This window comes from Rousettus aegyptiacus, unplaced genomic scaffold, assembly GCF_014176215.1.
Source record: "Rousettus aegyptiacus isolate mRouAeg1 unplaced genomic scaffold, mRouAeg1.p scaffold_m13_p_14, whole genome shotgun sequence".
Taxonomy (NCBI): domain Eukaryota; kingdom Metazoa; phylum Chordata; class Mammalia; order Chiroptera; family Pteropodidae; genus Rousettus; species Rousettus aegyptiacus.
The window spans coordinates 46,057,972-46,076,536 of NW_023416289.1; the positions used below are offsets into that span (position 1 = coordinate 46,057,972).

Consider the following 18,565-nt stretch of genomic DNA (forward strand, 5'->3'; position numbering starts at 1 on the left):
CAGGGTGGGACATTCCATGCAGAGATTTTGGCTTTTCTCATCAAGGTCTCGGTTTTCTGCTCACCTGGCACCTTATCAGAGAGGCCTTCCTCCACAGTGGCGTCCCCGGCACGCCATGCGCGTGCCTGCCCTGGTCTGTGCCACCCCACTGGACCCCAGCAGCGTCTGCTGTGTGTGCGTGGATGCGGCCAGCCCCGGCCAGTGTCAGCTCCGTGGGGACAGGCATTTGGACCAGTTTGTCCACCACAGTCCATGGCACTTGCGGCTGTGCTGCTGCCCAGGGGGCACTGATCTGAGCTCGGTGAGCGAGTGAGGGTGCCGAGCCAGGCTCCACGTTTCACCCTGCCCGTGACTGCAGGCGGCGAGAGATACAGCCCATCTTGCAGATGGAAAATCCAAGACCGGCTGGCCCATGAGGGCCACGCCGTGTTGGACCCCAGTTCCACGTGGCTCTCTCCCTCTCTCTGGCCACCCTTCCTGGGAGGAACAAGAGGAGGGGAGGTGTGTGGGGCCGGGGGCACCCTGACCCCCACTCACCCCTACATCGTGTCCCCACAGGGACAGCATGGACAGCGTGAAGCAGAGTGCAGCCCTGTGCCTGCTGCGGCTCTACAAGGCCTCGCCTGACCTGGTGCCCATGGGCGAGTGGACAGCCCGCGTGGTGCACCTGCTCAATGACCAGCACATGGTGAGGCCCCACGCCGGGCACCCAGAGCCCCCGGCTGCTGCTCCCAAGCCCCACCCCCGCCCCTGACGTCAGTCTGGGGTCCACCCTGCCTTGACCCCACCTGGAAGCCTGGAGCTCCCCCCCCCACCTCTGTCCCTGCATCCAGGCAACTAGACACCCTGATCCGGTCTCCCCATTGCCCACCCAGGTGTGCAGACACCACCCCCATCTCTGTCCTTGGCACTCACTCACCTGGCTCCCCAAGAGTCCTGTCCAGTGTCCCTGACACCCAGTACCAACCCTCAGAAACTAGCCTCTTTCCAACACCCTGAGGTTCTCCCAATGTCTGTCACCTGCCCAGCCAGCACAGAGATGCTGACCTCTGTCACCACCCTCAGCACTCCTAGTCCCTCCATGTCCCTGCCTTCCCTCTGCCCTGCACGCAGGTGCCGGGGCCCTCCCGGCACCCAAGTTGTCACTGGCCGTGGTCCCTGAGCCTCAGAGCCCCCGCCGTGACCCTGACGTGCTCCTCCGTCCTCCCAAGTCTCCTCAGCCCCGCGGCAGCACGCCGTCTCCAGTTCGGCCGTCCCCGGGGCCCTCACCCGCCACTCCTCTGCCCCGCAGGGCGTGGTCACGGCCGCAGTCAGCCTCATCACCTGTCTCTGCAAGAAGAACCCCGATGACTTCAAGACGTGTGTCTCCCTGGCTGTGTCGCGTCTGAGCCGGGTGCGTGTGGTCTTTGCACTGGCTGCGGGAGGTGGCCCCCCGTCCCTTGGGGTACCTCTCGGGTCCTCTTGCTCTGCCCAGCGGCTGTGCGCTCAGGCACCTCCTGGCTGCGTGGCCCCGGGGAAGTGGCTTTACCTCCCTGTGCCTTAGTCGTTGTCCATTCATGGGGACGATGCCAGTGCTCGCCTCACAGTGGCTGCCGTGACTTCATCTGTGCGAGGAGCCAGAACAGGGCCTGCTGCATGGCGGGCACCCAGGAAGTGGGCGCTGCTTCCCTGATTTGTCCGTCTTGCCCTCTCTGTCTGTCTTCATCCCCTCGCTTTCTCTGCCGTTCCCCCCATCCCCTTTCTCTCCTTCCTTCTGCTCCGCCCCCCGCATACGCCCCTGTCCTGGGAACCTGCCCGAGGCCTCCTGTGTGCCTGGCTGTGTGTGGGTTGATGGGGGACACAGATGAGCCAGCCTCCAGCCCTCTAGGAGCCCCCCATCCTGTCAGGGAGAGGCGTGTGGCAGCAGTGTCCAGCGAATGGCTGTGACCTGTGCCCTGGTGGACAGCCTGGGCGTCGGGGGACATTGCAGGGGGCACAGAGTTGGAGCCCAGCGCTCAGGAGTCAGGCCAGCAGCCCTCGTGCCCCCTGGCGCCAGCTTTCCTTGTGACACTCAGCCAGCCTGGCTTCTTCCCTGACCTGCCAGCCCCTTGCCATGTGCCCGAGGGACCTTCACTCCTCATCTGAGGCTCAGGCTCATCCCTCCCCAGCAGAGGGTGGCTTTGCTCTGGCCAGCCAGCCATGCGCCTCGCCCCCGCCTCACCCCCTTCTCCCCCCAGATCGTCTCTTCGGCCTCCACCGACCTCCAGGACTACACCTACTACTTCGTCCCAGCGCCCTGGCTGTCGGTGAAGCTCCTGCGGCTGCTGCAGTGCTACCCCCCGCCAGGTACGGCCAGGCCCGCCAGGGTGCGTGCGGGGGTCTGTCTCGGCGTCTTTCTGGGGTGGCTGCTGCTGCGAGGCCCCGCTCCTCAGCTGTGGCAGGGGGCAGCCGTGAGCCCCGACCCGGCCAGGAGGGCTCTAGGACCAGCGTGCAGTTCTGGGTGGGAGCAGCACGGAGCCAGGAGTCCGGCCTGCGTAGCACAGGGTAGGACAAGGCGCTGGTGTTCGTGGGTTCCCTGCTGTGGTCAGGGCCTCTTCGAAGCTGCCTTCTTGCTCAGCCTAACGTAGAGGTGTTGTCAGATCTCTTTCACAGATGAGGAAACTGAGGATTGGAGTGGGGTGGTCCTTGCTCAAGGTCACTGTGCCATCAAGGGTGGTTGTAGTCGGTGCTGTTTGACGTAGCGTAGCTCGGTCAGGGGTTTTCATGTTCACATGGTCACACCTCTGGTGTGGACTAAGCGTCTTCAGTGAGCCAGGTCCTACACCAGGGGTGTCCATACCCTCCCAATGGAGCTGGTGAGGGGGAACCATCCCTGCCATAGCAAACAGAGAAACTGAGGCTTGGAGATGAGACATGGCCTCCCCACGCCTGGGCAGTGACTGGGGGCCACAGAGCCTCCCTCCAGAATCTGCTCCGAGCCCCTCCCTGGGCCATGGCTGGCTGATCTCATAGAGCGGTATTGAGGGACTCTGTGCTGAGAGGTTCAGCACATAGCGGATGCTTTATAAGGCAGTTCCCTTCTGAGCACCTGCTGCAGGCCAGGGACTTGTGTGCAGCCCTGCGTCTTCATAGCCAGCCATGTGTGAGCATGTCTGTGTATGTGAAGCGGTGTGTCTGTGTGTAGGCATGACTGTGTGTGTCTGTGTATGCAACTGTGTGTGTGTGCAGCGATGTGTGCCACATGCATGCATACCTATGTGTGCATACATGATCGTGTGTGTGCATATACATCCTTGTGTGTCTTTGCATACATATCCATGTGTGTCTATGTGCATGTCCATGTGTATGAGCATGTCTCTGTGTGTATGCAGTGATGTGTGTCTGTGTGCATGCATAACCGTATGTGTGCATGCATGGCCATGTGCATACATGTCCGTGTGTGTCTGTGTGTGGATGCATGACTGTGTGCATTTGTGCCCGTGCGTGTATGTCTGTGTGCACACACATGCCCCTGTGTGCTGTGTGACCATGTGTGTGCATGCATGATCGTGTATGCACGTCCCTGTGTGTCTGAGCATGCCTGTCCATGTCTGTGCATGCATGTCTGTGTGTATGCACATCCGTGTTTGTGTGCACATCCCTGTGTGTGCATACCTGTCTGTGTGTGTGTGCACGCATGTTCATGTTTGTGTGTTTGTGCATACATCTCTGTGCGTGGACAGACTGTAACCAAGAGGAGGGCGTAGGCTTCGCTAAGGGGCCCCATCCTGTAAAAGCCAGTGACTAATTCTGTTGTGTGGTCCTGGGAAGCCTCTTACCCTCTGTGGGCCTCTCCCTCATGCTATACAGAAGGGCTTAGTTAGAACCCATGCCCACTTCCAGCTCAGAAGCCCCACCTCATAATTCTGGGGTGCGCCCAGGGTAGGCGCCTCACCTACTCTAAAGCTCTGCATTGTAGGAATTGCAGCCACAGCCCCAAGCAGATGGTGCAGGGCAAGGAGGGGCATCTCTAATTTATTTCCAAGTAAGTTTACTAATTTGCCAACACACAAACAAGTAGGGAATACCCATCACCTAGACGTCACGTTTTTCTCATGTGCACAAACTTATTTTGTTGTTGTTATATATTTCCAAAACATTTCAGAGTTATAGACATCGTGATGTTTTGCCTTTAAATATTTTGTTATGCATGTCTCAAAACTATAGGGATTTTCATTCACAGCAGTAATTCTACACTCACACTTCAAACTAACAATTCCCTAATGTTTTCTGATACCCACTGCAGTTTTTCCTAGTTTCCCCAAAATATCTTCCACAGTTGATTCAAACTAGGATTTGACGAAGATACAAGTATCGAATTTAATTATATTGCTCATAAGTCTCTCTTAATCTGGAAGGTTTAATCTCCTTTATTCTAGGACATTGGCTTCACTAGCTGTTTATTGTGAAAAAAGTTTCAAACATAAAGATAACTTTAAAGGCCACTGAAATAACTCCTGGGTGCCCTTGACCTCGACCCCGGGGAGATTGTTAGTACTTGACTGTATTTGCGCCCTTGCTTGCTCCCTCTCTCAGACATACAGTTGCTGAATTACTTGAAGAGAAGTTGTAGACATCATAACACTGTCCCCACCCCAGAATATTTCCATACATGTCCCTTAAGACCAAGAACACTATACAAAACCACAGCGCCCTTATCACACCCCAGAAGGTTCAAAATAACCTCACAGTCTCATTTGCTATCCAGGTTGCACACTGCCCCCATTTTCCATAGCATTATTTTTATAGCTTAAAAAAGACACGGTACAATCTGTGACCACAAATGAAATCTGATTCTGTCTCTGTCTTGGTCTGGAACACCCCTCCGACCGCCCTCCCACCCCTGCCTGCTTTTGAAGAAACCAGAAGTTTGCATTGCAGAATTCTAGATATGGCTGATTGCTGCCTGTGTCCCTAGCTGGTTCCTTTGTCCCAGGAACTGCCTGATTGACTTGGATGTAGCATTGTTGCTAGAACCCTTGACAGCTGTTCTGTGCCCGCGGTAGTCCAGGGGATGGCAGTTATCCGGGTTCGTGTGAACTTCTGGTTGGCATCTGTCTGTCTCAGGCACTCAGACCCCTCCTTGGGAAGGCCCGGGTCTCTGGGTGTCTCTGAGGAAGGTTCCTGGAGCTTTCTTTGCCTGTGAGCCTCGGTGCTGCAGAAGGGGAAACCGAGGCTCACAGCAGTGCACTCTCTTGCCCAGCAGGGTCAGAGTGGAGTAGCACAAGGGCCCAGGCTTGGGGTCGGGTCCTCATCGGCTTTCTCTCACTTCCTCTGGTCTCCTGCGGCCCTGGGAAGGGCTTGAGGGAGCAGGGAGCCTGGCCCACAGCCAAGGGGCCGGCACCCCTTCTGTGGAAGGCGGGAGCCGAGGCATGGCCCCTGTCCCTGGTTGGTGAGCTGGGCCAGCAGAGCTCAGGCTGGGTGTGCCCTATCCCTATAGAGGACGCGGCCGTGAAGGGGCGGCTGGTGGAGTGCCTGGAGACCGTGCTCAACAAGGCCCAGGAGCCGCCCAAGTCCAAGAAAGTGCAGCACTCCAACGCCAAGAATGCCATCCTCTTCGAGACTATCAGTCTCATCATCCACTACGACAGGTGCAGCTGGGGGCTGGGGGCCGGGGGCGGGGTGGGGGGCGGGGCATGGGGTCCCAGCTCCTAGGAGAGTGGTAGCTCAGTCTGTAGGTCACTGGAGTGGTCACGGCTGGGTCAGAGGCAAGGAGTTAAGACCTGAGACCTGAGGTGACGCAGGACAGACCAGCGGGGCCTGAGCTCTGCACCGCCTCACGTCCCCACCCGTCCGTCTCATGGCAGCGAGCCCAACCTCCTGGTGCGGGCCTGCAACCAGCTGGGCCAGTTCCTGCAGCACCGGGAGACCAACCTGCGCTACCTGGCGCTGGAGAGCATGTGCACACTGGCCAGCTCCGAGTTCTCCCACGAGGCTGTCAAGACACACATCGACACTGTCATCAATGCCCTCAAGGTGCGTGCCACCTCTGAGCCCGCTCAGTGCCAGCTCGCCACACCCACTTGGCCTCCGGCTCCACCACCCCTTAAGAGGCCCTGGGTGGTCAGCCCCATGCCACACGGAGCCTGGCGCACGCCCCACTTGCTCTCTTCCCTCAGACGGAGCGGGACGTCAGCGTGCGACAGCGAGCAGCCGACCTCCTCTATGCCATGTGTGACCGGAGCAACGCCAAGCAGATCGTGTCAGAGATGCTGCGGTACCTGGAGACGGCCGACTACGCCATCCGAGAAGAGATCGTGAGTCCGGAGAGGGCCTGGGGGGCCCGGATTCCAGGTCTCCAGCGGGGACAGTGGGAGCCCAGGGCCAGTCAGCATGTGGCTCCACACCTGACTCCCCGGCGCGCACACACACACACACACACACACACACATGCATGCCTGTCATTTCTCCCAACTGGCAGGTCCTGAAGGTGGCCATCCTGGCTGAGAAGTACGCGGTGGACTACAGCTGGTACGTGGACACCATCCTCAACCTCATCCGCATTGCGGGCGACTACGTGAGTGAGGAGGTGTGGTACCGCGTGCTGCAGATCGTCACCAACCGCGACGACGTCCAGGGCTATGCTGCCAAGACGGTGTTTGAGGTCAGCGCCCCCACCTTACCCACATCAGGGGCCACGGGAGGAGCAAGGACAGCCGGGGCTGTGGGGTCAGGTGGCCCAGCCCTGCCCTGCTTCCTCCTCTTCACAGCAGTTCCTGGGCCTTGCCAGGTGTCCTGGGCCAGTGTGAGGGGCGGCGGGGTGCCTGGTGTGCAGTGGCTGTTCCCCAGGTCCCAGCGGTTTCCCACTCGGCCCCAGAAAAGGGGTCCCATTCCATCCTGTTTTGCTACCATTGCCGTGTCAGCTCGTGCCCATGTCGTACCCACTGCGTCAGTCTCCCCACCCATAACGCCTCGTCTCACACTGGGAGGGTCAGCCCACGGGTTCCACGTGTTGGCAGGAGTCTGGGTTCAGCCCCGCGCTTGTGTGCCCGAGCGCTCCTGAATAAGGTGTCCCTGCTCACGGTTGCCCTGCCCTCCATGGCCCCGCCCTCAGGCGCTCCAGGCCCCCGCCTGCCACGAGAACATGGTGAAGGTCGGCGGCTACATCCTTGGGGAGTTTGGGAACCTGATTGCTGGGGACCCCCGCTCCAGGTGAAGGGGTGAACACATGTTCTACTGAGGGGCCTGGGGTGTGGGGGACCAAGGGGTTTCAGGGTTGGCGGTGGGGCTCCCAGGAATCTCCTCGCCCCTTGCCTCGCACCTGGCTGGATAAGGCAGGACCAACCCTCAGGTGCCTCTAGGGCAGGGGAATGTAATGGCTGCTGTCCTGGGGCCAGTCTGGGGTCCTGGGAAAAGCTCCTCCGAGGGAGGCACCACCTTGCTCCGGGGATTCTGAAAGAGGTGCGTGGAGCCGGTGCCCTCTGACTCCTGGCCCCCCACCCCACGCAGCCCCCCGGTGCAGTTCTCCCTGCTGCACTCCAAGTTCCACCTGTGCAGTGTGGCGACGAGGGCCCTCCTGCTGTCCACCTACATCAAGTTCATCAACCTCTTCCCGGAGACCAAGGCTACCATCCAGGGTGTACTGCGGGCCGGCTCCCAGCTGCGCAATGCCGACGTAGAGCTGCAGCAGCGAGCCGTCGAGTACCTCACCCTCAGCTCAGTGGCCAGCACCGACGTCCTGGTCAGAGCCCCAGCCCCACGCGCCCCCTCCTTTGCCCCCTCCTTTGCCCCCTCCTTTGCCCCCTGCACCACCTGCCCCTGGCCTGCCCCGCCGCCTGACCCTGCTGCCTGCCCCGCAGGCCACGGTGCTGGAGGAGATGCCGCCCTTCCCCGAGCGGGAGTCGTCCATCCTGGCCAAGCTGAAACGCAAGAAGGGGCCGGGGGCCGGCAGCGCCCTGGACGACGGCCGGAGGGACCCCAGCAGTAGTGACATCAATGGTGGTGTGGAGCCCACCCCCAGCACTGTGGTGAGTCCCTTGGGACTGGGCCACCAGGCAGAGGCCACCAGGGCGTCATTGCTTCTCACTTGCTCATCTTCACCCTCACTTCCTGCAGTCGACGCCCTCGCCCTCTGCCGACCTCCTGGGGCTGCGGGCAGCCCCTCCCCCAGCAGCAGCCTCGGCCCCCTCGGGCACAGGCAACCTCCTGGTGGATGTCTCCTCCGACGGCCCAGCCCCCCAGCCCAGCCTGGGGCCCACCCCAGAGGAGGCCTTCCTCAGGTACCAACGCCTGGGACCCTGGGCCGTCCCTTTCCCTCTGTCCCTCCCAACTCGCTCCTCTGTCCCTGTCCATGTGCCTCTGTCCACCCTGGCTGCCTCCTCCCTCCCTCTGGCCACTCTGGACTCTCAGCTGCCCCAGGCCACCCTTTGTTGTCCCTTCCCATCACCGTGTCTCAGCCTGCTCTTCCTTCTCTCCTTCCCTCCGCCCTCTTTCTCTCTGGCCCTCTTGCTGCCTGTCTTGGATTGGCTGCCTGCCACGCCTGTCTTCTCTGTCTGCTCTGGGATTGGATGGCCCAGTGAGCTGGAGCCGCCTGCCCCTGAGAGCCCCATGGCTTTGCTGGCTGACCCAGCTCCGGCTGCTGAGTAAGGGTGGCCTTGGGGGTTGGGAGCCAGGGCTCGTGTCTCCGGGAGGGGGAGGGGCCTGGTGCTCTCATCAGAGTGGTTGTGATGAGCCGCAGAGGCAAGGACTTGGAAGGGAGTGACAGGGTAGTCTGATGCCGGGATTGGGGGCCGGGGTAGCAGTACATTGCCAGGGTCCTGTTTCCATCAGTGGCAGTCACCAGATTGCTTCTGGGGTTCTCTCAGGTTCTTTGGGGAACCTGGTTATGTGGATTCTGGGGTTCCGTCTCCCTCCGTTAGCTCCGGGTCTTTACCCTTGGCCCCCCAGCCCTCTCCCATCTCACTCCTTTCCCGGCCTGCAGCTCAGGTCCCGAGGACATCGGCCCACCCATCCCAGAAGCTGATGAACTGCTGAATAAGTGAGTCTGGGGGAGCTCTGGGAGTGGCGTGGGGACACGTGGGGAGCACCCTCCTCAACCCGAGCACCCACCACCCCCACCCAGGTTTGTGTGCAAGAACAACGGGGTCCTGTTTGAGAACCAGCTGCTGCAGATTGGAGTCAAGTCAGAGTTTCGGCAGAACTTGGGTGTGTTGTGGGGCTGTGGTTTGGGGTCTCCGGGAGGCCTGGGCTTGAGGGACGCGCAGGAAGAGGTCGTGGGAACCCTGACGGAACCTGGCCCCTCCCCACCCCGCAGGCCGCATGTATCTCTTCTATGGCAACAAGACCTCGGTGCAGTTCCAGAACTTCTCACCGTCTGTGGTCCACCCTGGAGACCTCCAGACTCATATCCTCTGGCATGGCCCCCTGGCCTCAGCCCCGCCCCTCCAGGTCTGCCTGCCCTCTTGGCCACTGGGAAGGAGAGGGACCCAGGTCCGGATTCCCATCCAGCCTTCTTACTTGAGAACCTTAACAACACCTTCTCTGACAGTGTCATCTGTGGGATGGTGGTGGCCTCTTTCCCCTGAGATGGGAGACGGCAGTGAAATACCATGATAGGTGTGTGGGGGGCATTACTTCCAGAGCCCCTGCTGCTTGGGGCCCTTGTCCGTGCCTGTCGGGCCCCTTCCTGACCTCGTCCTGACTCTGTCCCTCATCAGGTTCACATCTGTGATTCCTCCTGCACCTGAGAGCCAGGCCTGGGGGTCTCGGCGCCAACAGGGCCCTCTCTGTGACCTGGGCCAGTTACTGTGCATCTTGGTGCCTTCCCACCCCCTCTGTGAAGGGCAGCCCCCTTCTCTCTTCTCCCAGGGTTTTAAAGGTCAGCGGTTAGAGCCCTGGAAGAATGGCTGGCACAAAGGAAGGGCTCGAGCAGTGTCTGTCCCCTCGACCCGTCCCTGGGCCTCCATTTCATCCCTGTGACATTAAGGGGTTAGACCCCAAAGCTCTGAGGGCTTTTTCAGTTCTTTGCTCCATTCATCGACATTTCCAGAGGCCTCCTGTCGGCTCAGCTCCACGCTGGGCCTGGGCAGGTGAGGGGAGAGGTACAGAAGACTCGTCGTTGTCCTCAGGTTGTTTACCTGAAGGTGGATGACGACAGTGACACGAATTGTCACCATTTTTGTGCACGTACCAGGTGCCAGACACACGGACAAGTGCCGGTGCTGGATTATTTCACTGAATTCTGAGGACGTGATGTTCATATTTCAGGGGAGGCTGAGACAGGTTAAGTCACCTGCCCACAGCCACCAAGATGGTTCAGAGCTGGGATTCAGACTTAGGGTGTCTCTTGCCGCAGTACGATGTGACAATGTGCTGTCATGGAAGTCGCAGAGTCCATTGTGGAGGGCCAGTGGTTTAGCATAGGAAGGACCCTGGAGCTGGGTCTAGTAGGTTGAACCTGGGATGACAGGCCTGGCCCCTTAGAGGTCCGCAGCAAGGCCCACGAGGAGCCACCTCCTGTTTCTGGTTTCCTTAACGACGGTGCGCACAGCTGGCCGTGCAGACCAAGCGCGTGGCCGCGCAGGTGGACGGCGGGGCGCAGGTGCAGCAGGTGCTCAATATCGAGTGTCTGCGCGACTTCCTGGCACCGCCTTTCTTGTCTGTGCGCTTCCGGTGAGTCAGTAGGGTCGGCCAGGCGGGCGGGACTTCTGGGTGAGGGGCGTGATCTGATGGAGTCCTCCTCTTTCCTGGCCAGATATGGAGGTGCCCCCCAGTCCCTCACCTTGAAGCTCCCGGTAACCATCAACAAGTTCTTCCAGCCGACGGAGATGGCAGCCCAGGACTTCTTCCAGCGCTGGAAGCAGCTGAGCCTGTGAGCAGCTGCTGGGGGCGGAGCCACAGCTGGTCCAGGGTGGGCAGCCCAGAGCTGCGGGGGCGGGGCCCTGACTCCCCTCTTTCCTGCCTCAGCCCCCAGCAGGAGGCGCAGAAAATCTTCAAAGCCAACCACCCCATGGACCCAGAAGTCACCAAGGCCAAGGTGAGAAATAGGGAGTGAGGCATCCCAGCCTGCCTTGCTCCGGCTCCGGGATGTGGGGAGCAGGGGCTGCTCCGTCTCTCTGAACCTCTCCCTCTCCCTTCTGTGAAATGGGTTTTGGGAACTGGCGTGCCACTGTCTGGGAGCTGACAGGTCTGGCACCCCTCTTCCTCCTCAGCTTCTGGGGTTTGGCTCTGCTCTCCTGGACAACGTGGACCCCAACCCTGAAAACTTTGTGGGGGCTGGCATCATCCAGACGAAGGCCCTGCAGGTGGGCTGTCTGCTCAGGCTGGAGCCCAATGCCCAGGCTCAGGTGCGTGGGGTCTAGGGGGCCGGCCTGAGACACATATCACCCCTACCTCGTGCGCGTCATCTGTCCCCACCCCTGCAGTCCTCTGTGTCTGGGCTTTCTCTCCCCGCCCTCCCACTGTGATTTGTCTCTCCATAGCCTTTCCACCCATCTTGGGTTCTCTATTTTTACTTTCCTCCTTCATCCGTCTCCTCCTGTCTCTTCTATCACGTTTCGGACCCTTTTCCTTTTTCTCTCCTCGCATATTCTGTCTCCCCTGTATCTTTATCTCTGGATTCTCTTACCTGGTCTGCGCCATCCCTCTGCCTCCTCCCTGACCCCCGGCCATCCTGTGTCCCCCCCCCCCCAGATGTACCGGCTGACCCTGCGAACCAGCAAGGAGCCCGTCTCCCGTCACCTGTGCGAGCTGCTGGCCCAGCAGTTCTGAGCCCTGGACTCTGCCCCTGGGGATGTGGCCAGCGCCAGGCAGCCCCTAGGATTAAGGGAGCTACCGCTGGTGACAGGGAAGACCCTGGGATAGGGGAATGCCTAGGACCTTCCTCCGGCCTTTTGTATTTTTATTTTTGTTCATCTGCTGCTGTTTACATTCTGGGGGGTAAGGGGAGCCCCCTCCCTCCTCTTCTCCCCCAAGCACAGAGGGGAGAGGGGCCAGGGAAGCAGGCGCCTCCTCCCCTCCCACCTGACCCCGTCGTGGCCCCTCCACCCTGTCCCTGTCCAGGGGCTGTGTATTATTGTGAGCGAATAAATCGAAAGATGCTAACAGCCCTGGGTCCCTGCCTGTCACTCATGCCCAGTAGTCAGAGGAGAGGGGTGAGGGCATGCAGAGTGTGGGTGGCCAGGCCCCGCAGCCCATGGGTGGGACTCTGAGCCGACAGCAACAGCAGCAGCAGCCTTGGCCCCAAATGCAGGGCCACCAAACGCCATCCTGAGCCTGGCTCTTCAGTTCCCGATACCTGGTAGCAGGCTCGCGGCACCTGGGCCAGGCAGGCTGCATTCTCCACCTTCTCCTGCTGCCCTGGCTCTGGAGAAAGGACAGGGAGGGCCGAGGTGACCAGCGGGGCCTGGACCACTGGGATGCCAACCTGCAGAGGCCACACCCCATCCCGGGCCTCAGTGTGACTCCCAACAGGCCTTAGGGCTCCATCTGGCTGTCAGCGACCTGAAGGCCACAGATTTCCTCACTCACCTGCCCCTCCTCTCACTCAGTCTTGGTCCCCTCTTTCCTGGGGATACTGCAGTAGCCGCGGGCGATCCGCTTGGCAACACAAATCATGAACACACAGGTGCCAGTCACTGTGCTCCAGGTACAGGGGACCCCTGAGGACCCCACCCCACCATAAAGGTGGGAAGCAGGGGGGAAGGGGTAGTCATCTGCCCCTCCCAGTGGAGCTTTTGACCATGTTGCCACATTCATTGGGGTCGTCACTGGGGTGGTATCATCACCTGGGTCCCTTTCTTTGTCTCTGGGGCCTCGTGTTCTAGGACCACTATTCCTATCTTGGGCTCTGGGGACCACCCTCCCCAAGACTCGGTTTAGCCTGTGCTCTAAGCAGTGGAGAGTGTGGCTGTAGGAGCCACATCGCCTGTGTGACTCGTGGCTCTGCGCTTCTTAGCTCAGCCTTGGCTTCCCCATCTGTAATATGGCAGTGATGACACAACAGGAAGTAATCCCTACCTATGAGGATGGAGTGAGTTATTACATATAAAGCACTTGGCAAGAGATGAGGTCTCGGTGTGAACTCTTAGGATTACCCAGGAAGTCTGTAACCTCCAGGCTGGGACCTCCCTGCCCCAGCCTGCCCATCATCAGCCTGGGTGCTGGGGCCTCCAGGAGAGCCATACCCAATGCATGCTAGGCCCCACCAGTTCTCCCACCCACCTCTTGCCCCACCCCAAGTGACCAGGGACAGATGTCTCCCCAGCCTGTGCAAAGGGGGCATGGTGTCCGCCACTGACCTGGTGGGAAGTGTGTGGCAGTGACCAGGGCGTAGAAGGAGCGGAGGAGGTGCCGACGCTGCCCAGGGGAAGGCTCTGGAGGTGGAAGAGAGGCTGGCAGTGTGTCCCTTTGGGCCCAGCCCGGCCGGCCCCCGCCCCTCAGTCACCTTTGTTTCCCGAGGGCTCCACCGTGAAGAGGCAACGCTTTAGTTCCAGGTGGAGGAGCAGCAGTCTGGAAAAAGAGGGGGTCATGGCCAGGGCTAGAAGGGATGAGGATCCAGCCACTCCCCCCACCCGAGCCGTACCCCAAGATGTCCGTGTGCAGGGGGAAGCCAGCGGGCAGCGCTCGGGGTCCCAGAGACAGGCAGGCTCGCAGCGGGTCCAGCAGTGGCTGCCACCAGCGGTCCAGAAGCTGTAGGGGGCGTGGTCGCGGGGACGAGGGTGAGGTGTGGGCAGGAGGCGTGGCCCGTTAGGGCGGAGGGCAGAGGGGACCGGGACGGTGGATGGGGCGAGGACTGGAAGGATGGGGTCAGGGTGAAAGGGGCCAAGCTGGGGTGAAGGCGATTGGAGGGCAGCCCGAGGGGCGGGGCCGGAGGAGGGCGGGGCTCGTGGAGGGCGGGGCCGGGTGCCTCCCAGGGCGGGTGAAGAGGGAAGGGCGGGGATCGCGGGCAGACGGTGTAATAAAGGGAAAGCAGGACACGGCCCGAATTCACCTGTGGATCCAGCTGGCTGAGGGGAGGGCGCGGCCCGCAGAGCAGACACAGCTCCAAGCCCGGCAGCAAAGTCAGGGTCAGAAGCCGGTGCGGGACCTGAAGTAGGGCTTCCATCGCAAGCCCCGCCTCCCCGCGACTCAGCCCGCGACCCTACGCGCACACTTGTTCCGGGCCCTCGCCTTCCCCAGCCCGCCCCACCCACTCACCGTGGGACTCCCGTGCGGCAGGTACACCGGGTAGTCGCGAGCGGCCTGCGGCGGCAGGGACCCCACCAGCCAGGGGAGCAGCACTGCCTCCGGTGTCCCCAGCCGCCACCAGCTCTCTGTTGCTGCCACCACCCGGCCCGACACGACCAGGCTGACGAAGGCCGTGCCCGCAGCCTCGGCGAACCCAGACAGGGCTTCCTGGGTAAAGGAGACAGGCCGACAGCGAGTCAGGAGACACGAGCAGGGGCGGCAGTGCCTTCCCAGGTGGGCGAGGAGTGGGAACAGACAGACGGGCATACAATTAGAAGCTTGCCTGGTGGCCATGCTAATGTTCCTCACCCTCCCTGGGCCGAGGTTCCTTCATCTTCAAATTCCAGTACGATCCCCAAGTCACATTGTGAAGTTAGATTAAACAGGTAAGGTGCCTGCTACCCTGCCCAACATGTGCTACTAATGCTAATAACTACAACAGCAGCAGTATGGTTTATTGAGTCCTACTATATGTTAAGTAGGCGCCGTCAACAACCTACTGAAGCTAGGAGGGGTCATGTCACCTGCTGAGGGTCACACTGATGGGAGATGGCCATGCCAGGTGAATCCACAAGATCAGTATTTAGGGGAGGGTAGGTTCACCATGCAGGAGGAACAGCATGTGCCAAGGCAAGGAAGTTGGGAAGTTGTTGAGATCTGTGGGACCCCTGAGGGCAGCCGGGCCAGGAGCTGGAACTTTGTCCCAGGGGGTGATGGAAGCTGTGACCAGAAGAGGGGTGGGGACAGCTCTGTGTATAGAAAAATCCTTTTGGGTCTATAGCCATGCTGCCATGAACAAGCCCGATCCTGCCTGATCTCAGAAGCTAAGCAGGATTGGGCCTGATTAGTACTTGGATTGGGAGACCACCTAGGAAGACCGGGTGCTGTAGGCCTAAAAAGTAAAAAATAAAATAAAAAAATAAGGGATCATAAGCTGACATGGTACTTGTAATCTGTGAGGTCAACCAAGGGTTGCCTCACATAAAAAAAAAAAAATTAAAAAGATAAATCCTTTTGGGGCCCCATGTGGGTGGGACTGGAAGCCAAGAGGATGGGAAGAGATGGAGGCAATGGTCCAGGGGTAAGAGGATGAGGTCTGAGCTTGGGCCACGGGGACAGGTTTAAAAGTTCCCAAGACATTCCTGATACCTGCAGGAGAGACCCCTCTGGAGAAACCATGCAGTCCACACACTGGGTCAGGTCCCCGATGAGCTCTGAGTCCACCAGGAAGCTGTCGATGAGGCGATAACTGGCCTAGCAGAGGGAGAAGGGTGACACCTAGGACCCAGACCAAGGCCTTCCCTTTGGAAAACTGCCCCAGGCGGGTCTAGCCCCAGGGTCAGATGACCAAGCCGCCCCAAGAACCTGTAGGGGTCAGGCTGCCCCAGGAGCTGCTGGGAGTTGTAGTTCCCAAATATCAGTAGCCTCACCCTCAATTCCTTCTTCAGTCTCTCTACATTGCGGATATTGGTCAGTTCTTCAAGTCCCACTAGAAGAACCTAGAATAACCAACCATATGAGAGTGGGGGCCTGGACAGCTGGCTCTGGGACAGGAGGGGCTGGAAATCTGGACTCTTGGGTCTTAGGGAGAAAGATACTGAGAGTTCAGATTCCTGGGTTTGATAAAGAGGGCTGGGGATTCTCACCATGGCCCCAAATATCATCTGGAGGAGCCTCTCCAGTCTCAGCTCCGAGGTGCCCTCCTCAGATGACAGAACAATGAGAGTGATACTGTGAGAAGGGAAAGTGAGAAGGAAGAATGAATCCAGGCCAAGGAAATGAGGCAGTGAGGAGAGCGGAGTTTGCCCTTGGTCCTGGATGCCGGCTACATCCTCCCCCAGCACTCATACAGATAAACTCAGGGATCAGAGAGGGTAACTGGCGTGTCAGAGATCCCACAGCCAAGTAAACAGCTGGCCTTAGAGAGCCGGAAGGCCTCAGGGGTATCGCTGGGGCCATGTCCCTGCTCCAAACTGCCACTTGGAGACCTGTCATGGAAGCTTTTCCACACCACGATGGTGTCCTCGGTCCTAGCAGAGCTCAGCTGCACGTCGAGATTCTGCCCGAACATGTGGACTCCATTGAGGGAGCCGATGATGGAGAACGGGAGCTGGGGAAAAGGTTGGGGACATTAGATAGGAGGCCCCAGTCTCCTCCTCCTTAGTACCCAAGAATGCAGGCCTGTACCCTCTCTCCTTTCTAGATTCCCTGACCCCTCCTCTTTAGGGAACCAGGATTATTCGTGCACCCTGAGCCCTCTAAACTCAACTCGGAAACTTCCCCAGCCCCTACTCCCTTGAAGACCCAAAGTCCAAGCTCCCAGCCCCCTTCTATTTCGGAGATCCAGGCGTCCAGGGCCCCACCTGCTGGCGGGCGGGGGTGCCGCCGCGGCTGCTTCTGCAGAACAGCGGGACTCCGCTGGAGGCCGCGAGACACAGCAGATGTACCGTGCCCTCCGTCCCTTCCTCCCCCATTTCGAATGCCCCTCGTGGGGACAGTCAGTGCCCGCCCTGGAGCATCGACCGTAGTCACACTAAGTAGGACTGTCGACCTTAGGCGCCAGAGGGCGAGATGAGGAGCTGATTGGGAGAGGACTAGATTCCTGCCTCCATCCAACGCAAATCCACCCTCGATCTCTGTTCTGGCACCTCCTTCCAAACCCCGTTAAATTCTCTTCCGTTCCACCCGGAAGTCGCAATACCTCTAACTAAACATGGCGGCAAATTGTCCTTGCAGAGCTCCATAGACTCTCCCTGAAGCGACTTGACTTTATTTAATTAAAGAGAACACTAAAAAGTCCAGCTTGAAGGTAGTGACCGAGCCAAGGCGTTGCTTAGCAACCATCACGTGGGGTAGGATGTTTTACGTTCTAAAAGTGCGCCGCGTTCAAAGATGGCGACGGTGCCAAGGCGTTGCCTAGCAACCAGTCTACATTCCATCCTGAAGCTGTAAACAGCTGTGCGCGTTCAAAGGTGGCTTCACGACAAATCCCGAGCACCGTCCTTAGAGCAGAATCGAGCAAAACGCCATTCTCCCCTCACCCTCGAGATGGTTTGGTCCGGGAAGAGTTGCCTGGTAACCACCAAATGAGATGATTGTTTTATTAGAAAAAGAAAGCTGAAATTCTTTATGTCCCGGAATCATAGAAACATAACTTTCGTAATAAGTTTACACATGATAGCGTATAATGTAGAATATAAAAAACTTCCCCAAATCCTTTGTTTAAAATAAAAAGTTGACAATTTAACTCAAATATTCACACGTTTTCACAAACGTGATCACTGTGCTAATATTGATCCGAGGCCTATGGGGAGGATTTGCTTTTACTTCTGTAGATTTCCGGGAGTATTATCAACGTGGAATTGGTTCAACTGCCCTGAAAGGCCCTTGCTTAGCTGGAGAACCAGTCTGTTTTTCAACTCACAGCTGCCTTCCGGCTCTTGGTAATGCAAGCGGTTGTACTCCACTCCCTACCCCCTTTTTTTTGTTGTTGTTATTTTCTGGTTTTCTGTCTTTTTTGAGGGGAAGGAGAATTCTTGAAGAGTACCCTACCATAACGTCAGAAGCTGAAGTCCAGTTTAAAATAGCTAATAGTTTATTTTCCCATTTGTTAGTTTATTTTCCCATTTGTAATATATTAGTGGAAATAGTTAAAAGTCATTTAATGCAACCTATTACACGTTCACCTTATCAAAAGGCGTTTCCTGTAGTTAACAGGGCAAATTTTAATGTTAAGTACCATTTAAATCTTATCTGTCGACCATTTTTCTTTACTCCATTTTGTCTTCCTTGTAGTTACATTAAAAATTGAAATACACTGGCATAAAAAAAGGAGGGAGCTCCTTTAGATTAAAAGAAATTTGGGAAAAAAATGAGATGTAGTGTCTAAATATGTGCTCTGTTTTTGTTTGGATCCTGATGCAAATAAAGCAATTGTAAAAACATTTTTGAGAGAATTGGGGAAATTTGATTATGGATTTAGTGTTAGATAATACTAAGAAAACATTTTGTTTAGGGTGATAATGGCATACTGGTTATGTAAGAAAATATCCGTAACTTTTTAGAAATGGCAGTTAAGCATGTAGAGATAAAATGATATGATTATGGGGATTCGTTTTAAAAGTCTTCAGCAAAGGAAATAAAAAAGAAAAAGCAATGGGTAGGGTAAAAGTGACAACACGGGGACGCTGCTGCATGCAAAGGGAATGCACCCCTTTACCCTGAAATACATTGCCAAACTGCGCTGGAGCGAGTTGTTGGGATTTACACCGCATTACACCGCATTTGAGCCTACGTGGACATTTCTCTTTCCAATATTAACACGACAAAGGTAAAATGCTATATCATTGGACTTTTCTCTTAGTGCTTTCTAATTGAAGAC

General features: G+C 57.9%; 2 protein-coding genes and 1 pseudogene across 6 annotated transcripts in view; 2 read left to right on the plus strand and 1 right to left on the minus strand.

Annotated features, from left to right (window-relative positions):
• The window catches only part of AP2A1 (adaptor related protein complex 2 subunit alpha 1), a 26,537-nt gene extending 14,475 nt beyond the window's left edge, over window positions 1–12,062 (plus strand). The window contains exons 5-24 of one of the 2 annotated variants that reach the window (XM_036231828.1): window positions 559–688; window positions 1,292–1,393; window positions 2,217–2,325; window positions 5,459–5,609; window positions 5,826–5,994; window positions 6,138–6,275; window positions 6,440–6,622; window positions 7,073–7,170; window positions 7,468–7,699; window positions 7,818–7,985; window positions 8,074–8,237; window positions 8,535–8,600; window positions 8,939–8,995; window positions 9,080–9,162; window positions 9,272–9,361; window positions 10,506–10,629; window positions 10,712–10,828; window positions 10,924–10,993; window positions 11,169–11,303; window positions 11,650–12,062. In XM_036231828.1, coding sequence (XP_036087721.1) covers window positions 559–688; window positions 1,292–1,393; window positions 2,217–2,325; window positions 5,459–5,609; window positions 5,826–5,994; window positions 6,138–6,275; window positions 6,440–6,622; window positions 7,073–7,170; window positions 7,468–7,699; window positions 7,818–7,985; window positions 8,074–8,237; window positions 8,535–8,600; window positions 8,939–8,995; window positions 9,080–9,162; window positions 9,272–9,361; window positions 10,506–10,629; window positions 10,712–10,828; window positions 10,924–10,993; window positions 11,169–11,303; window positions 11,650–11,727 — 2,464 coding nt within the window. In that variant the 3' untranslated portion in view covers window positions 11,728–12,062. The remainder of the gene's footprint in view (window positions 1–558; window positions 689–1,291; window positions 1,394–2,216; window positions 2,326–5,458; window positions 5,610–5,825; window positions 5,995–6,137; window positions 6,276–6,439; window positions 6,623–7,072; window positions 7,171–7,467; window positions 7,700–7,817; window positions 7,986–8,073; window positions 8,238–8,534; window positions 8,601–8,938; window positions 8,996–9,079; window positions 9,163–9,271; window positions 9,362–10,505; window positions 10,630–10,711; window positions 10,829–10,923; window positions 10,994–11,168; window positions 11,304–11,649) is intronic. The other variant, XM_036231829.1, reaches the window with a different exon arrangement.
• Window positions 11,840–17,030, minus strand: FUZ (fuzzy planar cell polarity protein). Of its 4 annotated transcripts, none has more exons than XM_016122416.2 (11): window positions 16,548–16,851; window positions 16,173–16,294; window positions 15,831–15,915; window positions 15,615–15,683; window positions 15,334–15,438; window positions 14,155–14,352; window positions 13,949–14,044; window positions 13,541–13,647; window positions 13,403–13,467; window positions 13,257–13,331; window positions 11,840–12,321 (listed from the first exon to the last, which is right to left on the minus strand). In XM_016122416.2, exons 1-11 carry the CDS (start codon window positions 16,656–16,658, stop codon window positions 12,098–12,100), a joined length of 1,257 nt encoding a protein of 418 aa, XP_015977902.2. In that variant the 5' UTR covers window positions 16,659–16,851; the 3' UTR covers window positions 11,840–12,097. The 4 variants fall into 4 exon arrangements, with proteins under 4 accessions (XP_015977902.2, XP_015977906.2, XP_036087723.1 ...); XM_016122420.2 differs by lacking the exon at window positions 16,548–16,851 and adding an exon at window positions 16,886–17,030 and having other exon boundaries at window positions 11,841–12,321; XM_016122419.2 differs by having other exon boundaries at window positions 12,096–12,321; window positions 13,403–13,495; window positions 16,548–16,852.
• On the plus strand, window positions 14,958–15,077 carry LOC118611867 (annotated as a pseudogene).
• Window positions 17,031–18,565: the final 1,535 nt, after the last annotated feature.